The sequence below is a fragment of the Chaetodon trifascialis genome, chromosome 19 (genome assembly GCF_039877785.1).
Source record: "Chaetodon trifascialis isolate fChaTrf1 chromosome 19, fChaTrf1.hap1, whole genome shotgun sequence".
NCBI lineage: Eukaryota > Metazoa > Chordata > Actinopteri > Chaetodontiformes > Chaetodontidae > Chaetodon > Chaetodon trifascialis.
This window is the reverse complement of record NC_092074.1, coordinates 16,289,742-16,299,732: the sequence shown is the minus strand read 5'-3', so window position 1 is coordinate 16,299,732 and position 9,991 is coordinate 16,289,742. Positions and strand designations below refer to the sequence as shown.

The 9,991-nt window shown below is 46.3% G+C and overlaps 1 protein-coding gene across 3 annotated transcripts; it reads left to right on the top strand.

Annotated features, from left to right (window-relative positions):
- Positions 1 to 1,272: 1,272 nt before the first annotated feature.
- Positions 1,273 to 9,728, top strand: prdm1c (PR domain containing 1c, with ZNF domain). Of its 3 annotated transcripts, none has more exons than XM_070987358.1 (7): positions 1,273 to 1,476; positions 2,841 to 3,098; positions 4,550 to 4,669; positions 5,633 to 5,885; positions 7,344 to 8,350; positions 8,490 to 8,618; positions 8,848 to 9,728. In XM_070987358.1, exons 1-7 carry the CDS (start codon positions 1,450 to 1,452, stop codon positions 9,397 to 9,399), a joined length of 2,346 nt encoding a protein of 781 aa, XP_070843459.1. In that variant the 5' UTR covers positions 1,273 to 1,449; the 3' UTR covers positions 9,400 to 9,728. The 3 variants fall into 3 exon arrangements, with proteins under 3 accessions (XP_070843459.1, XP_070843460.1, XP_070843461.1); XM_070987359.1 differs by having other exon boundaries at positions 5,633 to 5,893; positions 7,355 to 8,350; positions 8,848 to 9,567; XM_070987360.1 differs by lacking the exons at positions 1,273 to 1,476; positions 2,841 to 3,098 and having other exon boundaries at positions 4,593 to 4,669; positions 7,352 to 8,350; positions 8,848 to 9,567.
- Positions 9,729 to 9,991: the final 263 nt, after the last annotated feature.

Below are 9,991 nucleotides of genomic sequence, written 5' to 3'. Positions count from 1 at the left end.
GGAGATAAAAGTTCTTATTTTAGCTTAGTTCAATAGTCTAAATGTTTTCTGGGCAGTACTACAAAGTATAAACCTCCTCTCACAGTGTCCTAATTATGCACTTGTGTGTTTAAACCAAAGGAAATTCTTATTATTGTCAATTTCAACAAGAGCTGCAGTCAGTAGAAACAACATTAATCAGCTAGTTTTCAGGTACAAAAGAGCAAACATTTGACAGTCCAGCATATTAAATGTGAAAATTTTCTTTTCTCTCTCTCTTAAATTGAATTTTGGGCTGCTGATGGCATCACCTTGTGCTCTATGATGTTGCGATGCTTCATCAACCAAACAATTAACTGAGAAAATAATCATCAGAAAGGAAAAAAGAAGGAAAATAAACATGAGCCACAACCCTAATTTTCACCCCAAATTTTTGTTGTTTATACTCGATTTGTTGATTTACAAGAGACTAAAAAAAGTGCCTCTTTTTTTTGGTAGACGATGTGTTCAAAGACTTCACACTTTTCACTGTATTCCAAGTATTACTCTGATGAAGAGATCATTTTGGTAAATTTCACACAGATCCGTCTTAATGCTCTCCTCTCTGAAGCTCCACAGTTTCTGTAGCAGTGAGTCAAACAGGCAACACTCATACATGGAGTGGAAATGTTGCAGCTGTTGCTGTGATGAACAGTTGGATATTGAATTTCTTCATATTCGCAAAGTGTCACTTTACAAGCTGCATTTTAGTCATTTTGAACTGACAATCTGATCAAGCTGCAGAACATGCAGAGGAAATTGGCCAAACTTGACTTCTCAAGCACGACAGTCAATTATTCCAGGAAATGTCTTCATGTCTATGTGGTGACAATACAGTCTGCTGCATTTAGTCCTGCACAAGCTCTCGTATTTAAACCTTAAATTGAGTTGATTTGAAATGCTTCCTTCACGCTACACAAATGACCTCATCTCCTCTGTGCTGTGTCCTTGACATCCAATCACAACACAGGTATGTCCAAAGATGAAGTGGGTGACTGTCAGAAAATGAAGATGTATTTGTCTGATCCGGACATAGCTGTGTGACAGCCACTGCACCCCCCTGGAGAAAGCCTCACGCCCCGGGGCAGGAGAATGACACACACACACACACACACAAAAACACACACAAGCAGTCCAAGGAGGAGTCATGGGGCAAAAGGGGAGGAGGGGGAGGAGGGGGAGGGAGCACTATAGAGGAAAAGGGAGTGTATTTCTCTCTCTCGCTCTCTCTCTGTCTCAAACACACACCTTCCCTCCTCCCATGCAAGAGGCAAGAGAAAGAGACACACATTCAAGTGTTCAGTCACGCCGTCCGTCACACACAGGTAGACAGGATACCGAGGCTGGACGAGAGAGGACAAGAGACAGAGAACAGCCACTGGTTGCTCATAGTCTCTCAAGCTTTCAAGGAGGGCACTGACAGCCTGCCCTATGTGTGGCTCCTCTAAAGGCTTCACGGTAAGTGTGCAACATCCTTCTCAAATCATCTTATTCTGATGTGGAATAGAGCTTGTGCTAATTAGGAGTGTGAATTGAAGTTTTTTTTTTTTTTTTTTTAGTGATTTATTCATTGGTATTTGCATGACAACACTGTCCCACGAGAGGTAACGTCAAAGTAAGAGTGCTTTCTAGAGTCAACCTGTTACATGGTAGTCGTGCGAGCCACAGCTGGGCGTCTGTGACTCATGTCTTGATTTTGAAAATATATTTTATGCTGTGTCACTGGGTTTGATGGTTTCGCACTGAGCTGTCATGCTTGTGACAGTCATTCCGAGTCAGCTGCGGTGACACACTTCAGAGAAGAATAGGGTGAAACATCGTCCATAAATCTCATCTCTCTGCACTTTTATTTGCCTTCTTTTTGTTTTTTCTTCTCCCCGCAGAATAACTTTCTGTTACTGCATATGTATGTTGGATTTTTGAGTGAGTCTTGAAGGATTTACCTCTTAAAGGACATCAAAAGGGGACAGCTTGGAAAAGCTTTGTTCACGTGTAATTGTGCAGGATTTAGGAAGTTTTCAGTTAAGTTTTGAGTTGAGTTTGGTCTCACTTCAGGAGGGAACACGAGTCACATGAGCGCTTACTAAATATTACCAGCCGCAGACCTTATCTGTCACTATCTGAGAGGCAAACTGATGAGTCTGAAAAAGGAAGTTCTGAGCATTGTCTTCTAATCACAAGTCTTCTTCTCTTTCACTCTTCACTATTTCACTGTTTCATCCCGTCAGTCGGGGCGCTCAGCCTTTGTCAGGTACCTGACAGCAATCTTCCCGAGAAGGGAGGGACAGTAGCGGGGTAGACAGAAAGAAAGAGTTCGGACCTGGCTGAGAGCCAAGTCCCAGGCAGTTCAGAGGAAGTCTGGTCGATTCACTGGGAGCGCTTATTTCCTTGTGAAAGTGGTCCTGCTCCGGGGCTGACGTGCACAGGAACCTCCCTTATAGCCCAGGGGCTGTGATTTGGAGAGTCACAGGATGTGTGAGACAGTGGGGGCAATGGGGCAGCAAGCATGAAGGTTCCACTTTGAAGTTTGTTTGTCCGGTGGTAGCAGTGGATGGGAAAGTTAGACTCTCCGCCACTTCTCCTCCTCCGTAACATCCCCATCTTGCGCGCTGCCTCCTCTGTGTCACATCTTGCACTCTGGAGTCTAATTTTAGCTCCATTCAAAACTTGACTTCCCTCAGTCCTTCAGCTGTTGCTTGTATTGTCTGTGTTTTTCCCTTAAATTGCGACACAAAGGGAAAAGGTAAAAAGTTGTCTCCCAAAGCCGGAATCATCTATTTCACGACACGTTTCCCTACTTTATGTCTCCATCTTTTGTTTAGGCCTCGCCCTCTCAGTGCACCACAGCGATGCTAACCTCAGAAAGGTCACCGCCAAGCTCAGGGATCATCACAGCAGCGATGGCAGAAACGCAGGACGTAGACATGACGTCATGGAGAGAAGCAGACTTTGAGGAAAAGTGCACTTACATCGTGAAGGACCAACCTCTGGAGGAAGAGTCTGAAAACAACGGCCGGACACAAGCTGAGAGGTCCTTACCCAGAAACCTGGCCCTGAAACGCTGCCACAACTCCGCAGAGGTAAGCACACTTCCTTGTTTGCGTGTTACTCAAATTGTCCAAGAGAGCGGAGCATAAAGGAGTTGTTTTTTTTACAACCAAAGAGGAAAATGATGCAGAAAAACAGACCCCTTCTATATCTAAGTGGTGCCTAAGCATTTGCTGTAGTTGTTTACATTTTGTGTAACCCGCCGACTCTTTGCGTCACGCCAACATCCTTCCATCCACTCGTCCATCCTCAGGCGGGAAGTACTTGACATGTTGTTGTCTAATTTCAGCCTTTCCTTTTCCAAAGAGAGAGAGGCGAGCCCCCCTCAGCACACAGCCTGGGGTCTCTATGATTAGTAGCTACCTCAGATTCCCAACCCTTTGTCCCAGGACACAATTACACTGTAAAGTGGAGCACCCTCATGGATAACACCATAAACAATCTTCTGGATTGAATGTGTGGCAGTTACAGCAACTTAAAGTGGATGTTAGTTCATGTTTAACTGGATGGACAATGGCTAGGAAATCACAGGTAGTGCGGGAGATAAATGATAAAAGATTAACCCAGGTGACTATTCATGAAAAGGAAACATTCAAGTGAGATTCAGGTCGAGCCTCTGGACTTGAGGAATGGCAGTCAGGCGAGATCAGAGGAAGCAGACTAAACGTCTTCAGCAAAATACCTGTACTACCACTTTGACCTTCTAATGAGGACTGTCTGGAGTCTTGTTGAAGGAAGAGCAAAGGGCAGGTTATGTTACAGTAATCTGTGACACAAGGGCACCTCAAACGGAGCTCAGACAAAGCCACTGAAAGCAAGGGTAAATAAAAGTGGAGAAACGCTGCGGCTGAGCGTGCAGCGGTTGATACAGCGGCATACACCATGCCAGCATTACTTCAAGATGAAAGAGAAAGCACATTAGTATTGCTTTAGGGGATCTGAGGACAGAGCTCAAGGTGCAGTTGACTGGTCCGGGTGTGCCCGTGACACCTTATACTCTCTTCCACACCCTGGAGGCTTGAGGCAGAGGGGTGAGTTTCACACCTGGAGGTAACCGAACAAGAGTAGTGGTGAAATTTTAATATGGCAGAGAAACTAAAGATAAGTCGGGCTATTGGCTCATGAAATATTCAGCGTGTGAAGGAACGGACACATTCTGTCACAGCCTATTTTCTCTGCGGGACATTTGTCTTTGCAGCCAATATATAATAATAACAACATGTAATTGCTTGGTTAATTATTTCATTTTTCTGGAGACTGTCATTCTCTGGGGACAATTTTCCAGTGAATTGACCTGATCCTTTTTGTTAATCACCAAGAAACAAGCCAAGGGTGGAGAGTCAGATAAGAAAGGCTGTATTCCCAAGAATCTCATCCCTCTAATTATGTTTTTCAACCCTGAGTGCATCCGACTGCTTCCTCAGGCCTCCAATTTGTGAGCTACTCTGTTGTTTGGTGATTTCATGTCCTGCTCGCTGAACAGGTGCTCGGGGTGACCAGCAAGGAGCTGATTCCAAAGGGGACGCGTTTTGGCCCTGTGGTGGGCGAAAGCTACACCAATGAAACGCTACTGAAAGATGCTGACAGGAAGTACTTCTGGAGGGTAAGTGGGCTGCATGTGACTCTCTGGATTGTGTATGTGTATGCATGTGAAATTCATCAGTGTTTGTGTGTGTTCAAAAAGCGCTCACATCCTGTATCTCCATCTGGAGACGCTGCTGTGGCTGTGGTGTGGCACGAGTTAGCAGTTGTGGTCAGCGTCTGACATCCTGTGAAAGTATGACTCTGCTTGCCAGTGCTGGCCTATCTTTAAATGCAGCTAGATCAGATGGGTTTAATGTGCATGCACGCTTTGCCAGTGCTCTGCATGGCTGTCTGAGGCCACACAGACAGCTGTTTGGTTTCAGTGACGCAGCGGTCCTCCTCTCTCTCCGCTTCTCTCGGCAGTGGTATCACTGCCAGTAAATACACCATGCACATGTCCGCACTTCTCCAGATTCACAAACTCTCACACTGACTAAGCAAGGAAGTGGCTTTGAGCCTGAGAACTGCTGTGTTACAAGTCAGCCGCATCAGGACATCTTCCATTACACACAAGCGCCTGTGACCTTACAGTTTAGAGTCAACAACCTTGAAATCATGCAAGTCCAACCAAAACTTGCAACAGCCATAACACAAACTGTTAGAGCTAAGATTTGGGTGAAGAGCAGACAGCAAAAAGTTCAGTTTTATAGACCTAAAGAGAGGAAAGGATGATTAAATAAGCTAGATTTAAATTGCTTTTTAAAAGGTCAGCAGATGCAGTGACGATTCCACCGCTAAGGCGACAGGTGAGAGTATCAGTGGGCGAGATAGTAAACCCAATACTACAATCCAGTCATACAGTGATTTTCTTGTTCAGGGTTTCATACCTCTAGATGCTACTCTCAGCTGAAAGAACATACAGTATTTACCATAAAGGCTCCAGGAAACCTGACATCATGGTTTCAGATTCAGAGCATGTCACGATGATGATTTGTCATCGTCAACTGAACGGACTCTCATCGTCTTACCTCTCACACTGCAGGTCTTCTTGGAGGGGCATTTACACCACATCCTAGATGGTTTGAATGAGGAGCGGAGCAACTGGATGCGCTACGTCAACCCAGCTTGTGCTGTGGAGGAGCAGAACCTGGTTGCATGTCAGAACGGGTTGGATATCTATTTCTACACCATCAAACCGCTTCAGCCGGGCCAGGAGCTTCTGGTGTGGTACTGCCCTGAATTCGCCCAGCGCTGTAGCTACCCTCCACTGGGCCAACTGGCTATTGACAGTGCTGGTAAGTATGTGAGTCGCATTAGTGTCAATTTAGGAAGGTGCAAGGACTGTTTCTGGACACCTTGAGGTAACAGGAACTATTCTTGTGCCCAGGCTTTGGGACATATCTGTCATTGTGGAGCAAGGCCCCAAATCAAAGCGCCGGCCGGCCGACGCACTCTTTGTGTGGGTGTTTAAGAAGCTGCTCAGTCACACCCACAGCCCTTTTGTTGAGGCTGGAGACAAAGGAGGAGAGTGGGGTCCTGAAAGCAGAGAGGCTCTGGATCCAGGTATAGCTATAATACCTGAGTAAGATGAGCCCAATTTCAGGACTTTAGGCACTGTTTCAGTTTTTTCTTTAACGCCACATAGAAACACAGCTGGCAGCTCTTTGACACACAAAGCATTTGGCTTTCATTCACAAACACAAAGAGCGCACATGCTAGCAGAGAGACCGCATGCACACACCAAAATACTCAGGCTCACACACATGCTCGCACACAAGAGGCTGCCTGAGGTGCTGACAGCATTCTGGCACGACTCCTCTTATTTATTTGGCTCTTAAGGAGGAAGAGAGGTAGGAAGCGCTCCAGTGACTACTTGAACTTCCTGACAAGGCGGCCTGCTGACAGATTGATATCTCACTGAGTGCTGGCTGTTTGTTTGCTGAGAGCTGGCCTCTCAGGAGAGGGGGATGGGTGACACAGGGGAGTACACAGTTGATAGGGGTTACTCTGTGTTTGAGTGGGCTGTGGTTAATTCATCCAAGAGTAGGTGAAATGTACAAGCATACTTCTGTATTTTGTTTTCCTCTGTTTGTCAGCTCGTGTCCTTTGTCTCTATTCTGAAGTCAGTGAAGCAGAATCTCTTCTCGTGACTTTTTGGGTATAAAGTTGAAGGATTTGCTCAGATTAAATCCAGATTTGGATCAAGATTTCATAAATGTGACTCATGTGTACAATTCAGGGGGAAATAAATAGAATTTAGAGGTCACTGAATGTGCTGTCAGTGGTATATTTTCCACTCCATGAAGCATCTTTTAGGATTATTTATGTCGGGGTGAAATCTGTGGGTCATCAGTCACTTTCAGATAAAAAGCAGTTTCTTATTCTGTGTATCCTGTCCTGCTTGTGATGGAAAATACTTACATCTGGCCAGCTCTCTAATGCAAATAACATACTGTACCGGGTAACTCCACACTATCTGTTTCCTGATCAGATGCCTTGTGTTTCACATGCAGTGTCTACTTTCATAGAGAACCAGGGCACGTTTGGGAGACTGATCACAGATCTTATAGTCTTTAAAGCATAAAGCAACAAGCTGGACTGCAAGTAAAGATGCACAGTGACTTCAACTAGGAACTTGCGTGATCACGTCAATGTCATGAGTGTATGCATCACTCAACTGAACGATGACACTGTTGCTAAAATGATTTCCCCTGTTTCTGATATCATGTCTCCACTGTTCATTTGTCCCACAGAACAGGAGAAGACAACAGGGAAACGAGGACACAGCGTCTCTGAAATTCTCAGAAAGGAGCCTTCCAAATCCCTGTCAACCTGCCCCAGAAGACCTTCGTCTCAGACCAACCGCTCGGCTGTTTTTCCCCTGTGCCCACGTGTTGTCTACCCAATCCAGCCACACTCAGAACCTATCCATGGCCACACATATGCAACTCTACCATCTCTGCCATGCGGTAGCCCTCCAGCTGCCAAAAGGCCAGCTTTAAGTAGTCCTGTCCCCTCCAATTTGCACTTCACCTTTCAGCACGGTCAAGGCCCTGTTACAGCCAAACCTTACCAAGAGCCATCTGTGCCTGATCGAGTCCATCCCGCTCTGAGGCACGCCCCCTATCTGCTGCCTCACTACTCACTCGGCCTTAACAGCATTCTACCTCACTCATACCCATACTACAGCGATCGACTGAAGCCTCACTTAGCACTCTCATCTCATTTACTGCCTTTTGACGGCTATGCACACTTCCTCCATCCTCTGGCCAATGCACACAAAGACTTGGCACTTGCACTATCCAACACCAAACGAGACCTCATTCTTTCACCAACCAGTGAGCACAAAGACAACAAGGACCTCACATCCAAAAGGACAAACTACCTCAGGATGCCCTCAGATGACCTCAGAGATTTCAAACACTGTCCTCCCAGCAATGTCAATGCAGACTTCCCCATACCTGCCACATCCAGTGCCTCATCCATGGTCACCTCACTCCGCAGAGCATTGCCTTCCCTCACGCCCGGAGGATGCTCACCACCAGTGGGCATGGCAGCCTTTTCTGACTGCCTCCCTTCCAAACCCACCTCTGCCGCTCAGAGAAACACTGAGGATGCAATGGACCTCAGGAAGACCAAACAAGGGGGGCAGAATATTGGCTATAAGACCCTGTCTTACCCCCTAACCAGGCAGAATGGAAAGATCCGGTATGACTGCAACATCTGTGGGAAGGTCTTTGGGCAGCTGTCCAACCTCAAGGTTAGTTCTTCTTCATCATATTAGGAGGAAAAGATGGCAGCCTCCAGCTAAACATGTGACTGCAAACTGACTTGCACAATATTTTGAGTTTAACAGATGAAATAAATGTAAATGCTCATCCCTGACATGCTGTCCTCAGGTCCATCTGCGAGTGCACAGCGGAGAGCGTCCCTTCAGGTGTCAGACCTGCAGTAAGAACTTCACTCAGCTGGCCCATCTGCAGAAACACTACCTGGTTCACACAGGAGAGAAGCCTCATGAATGCAAGGTATGGCTAAAGCCGTAAAAGACGTAGTTTCACATTTGTAATATGTAGTTGGAGCCAGCAGTCAGTTATCTTAACTCAGCGTAAAGACTGGAAACAGGGGGGAACAGTACCAAAATCCACCTCTAAAGCATGTTATTAACACGTTATATCCTGTTTGTTCAGTAAATGTGACTGAGACCAAATCTAAAAGGGTCAAAAACATGTTCTCCTTGGCTCTGTTTCGACACAGGTGTGCCACAAGCGATTCAGTAGCACTAGTAACTTGAAGACCCACCAGCGGCTACACTCAGGTGAGAGGCCGTACCAGTGCAAACTCTGCCCAGCCCGCTTCACACAATTCGTCCACCTCAAGCTCCACAAACGCCTCCACACCGGAGAACGACCTCACAGGTGTCCTCACTGCCCCTGTGCCTATCTCCACTACTGCAGCCTGCAGGTGCACCTCCAAGGCTTCTGCCCTCTCTCCCCCTCGGCCTCCCACAGACACTCGCCGGAGGAGCTACACAGAGTCAACTCAGAGATTGAGAGGTTTGACATGAGCGAGGCGGCAGAGCAGCTCGAGGCCATGGCTGCAGAGGCCGAGGACAAGGGGAACGTTGTCGACCTAATAAAGAAGATGGAGGCTCGTACATCTGACCACCAGGAAGGTGTCAGAGAGGAGACTGAGCGGAGCATCTGCAAAGCAAAGGAGCGTTCTGCCGTTCAGCTGCATCATGGCAGCTCTCTACCTCTGCATCCAACCAGCATCAAGCTGGAGTCACGCTGCATATCAGAGCCCTAAGACAGCCTTGCTAATCCAGCTATATAATCCTTACAGGTCAACTCAGCAGCTGTCTGTTACTGCCCTATTTGAAGTAAAGCCTTATTTCAATCATGGATGCCCTAGACTATACTCTACGGAGGCTGCAGTGTGTGAAGAATCAAGACTTTACCAGCACGGCCTGGGACCAGTGGCTTGATTGATTTATTAATGTAAACGACTTTGTTAATTTATTCCGTTGCTAATAATCTAAAATGCATAAAAACAGAGATTTGTGACATTTTATGCTATTTGTTTTGTATCTCTGGAACATCAAGGAACAGCAACTAAATATGTGATTATGCATAAACAAAGTTTGTCTTTTTTTGTGGTTTCACCGTGCGAGACTGTGGGTTTCTGTGTGTGTGTCGTAATTACACTGACACTCAGCGTACAGGCATGACATTGTAGTGTTAGTGAGCGAAGTGTTCAGATAATAACACAGAGGAAACCTCAGATGTTTGTGTGCCACATATTAACTTGCTTTCGTGTGTGTGTGTGTGTGTGTGTGTAGTGTGCTGGTGTGGGGAGTTGGTGACGTAGATAAACATCCTGTTATGAGTGTGGGGATGCT

Coding starts and splice junctions, on each gene's coding strand:
- prdm1c (XM_070987358.1), top strand. CDS start 1,450: ATGTGTGGCTCCTCTAAAGGCTTCACG. Junction 1,477..2,840: donor GCTCCTCTAAAGGCTTCACG/GTAAGTGTGCAA, acceptor TCTTTTGTTTAG/GCCTCGCCCTCTCAGTGCAC. Junction 5,886..7,343: donor ACTGGCTATTGACAGTGCTG/GTAAGTATGTGA, acceptor TTTGTCCCACAG/AACAGGAGAAGACAACAGGG.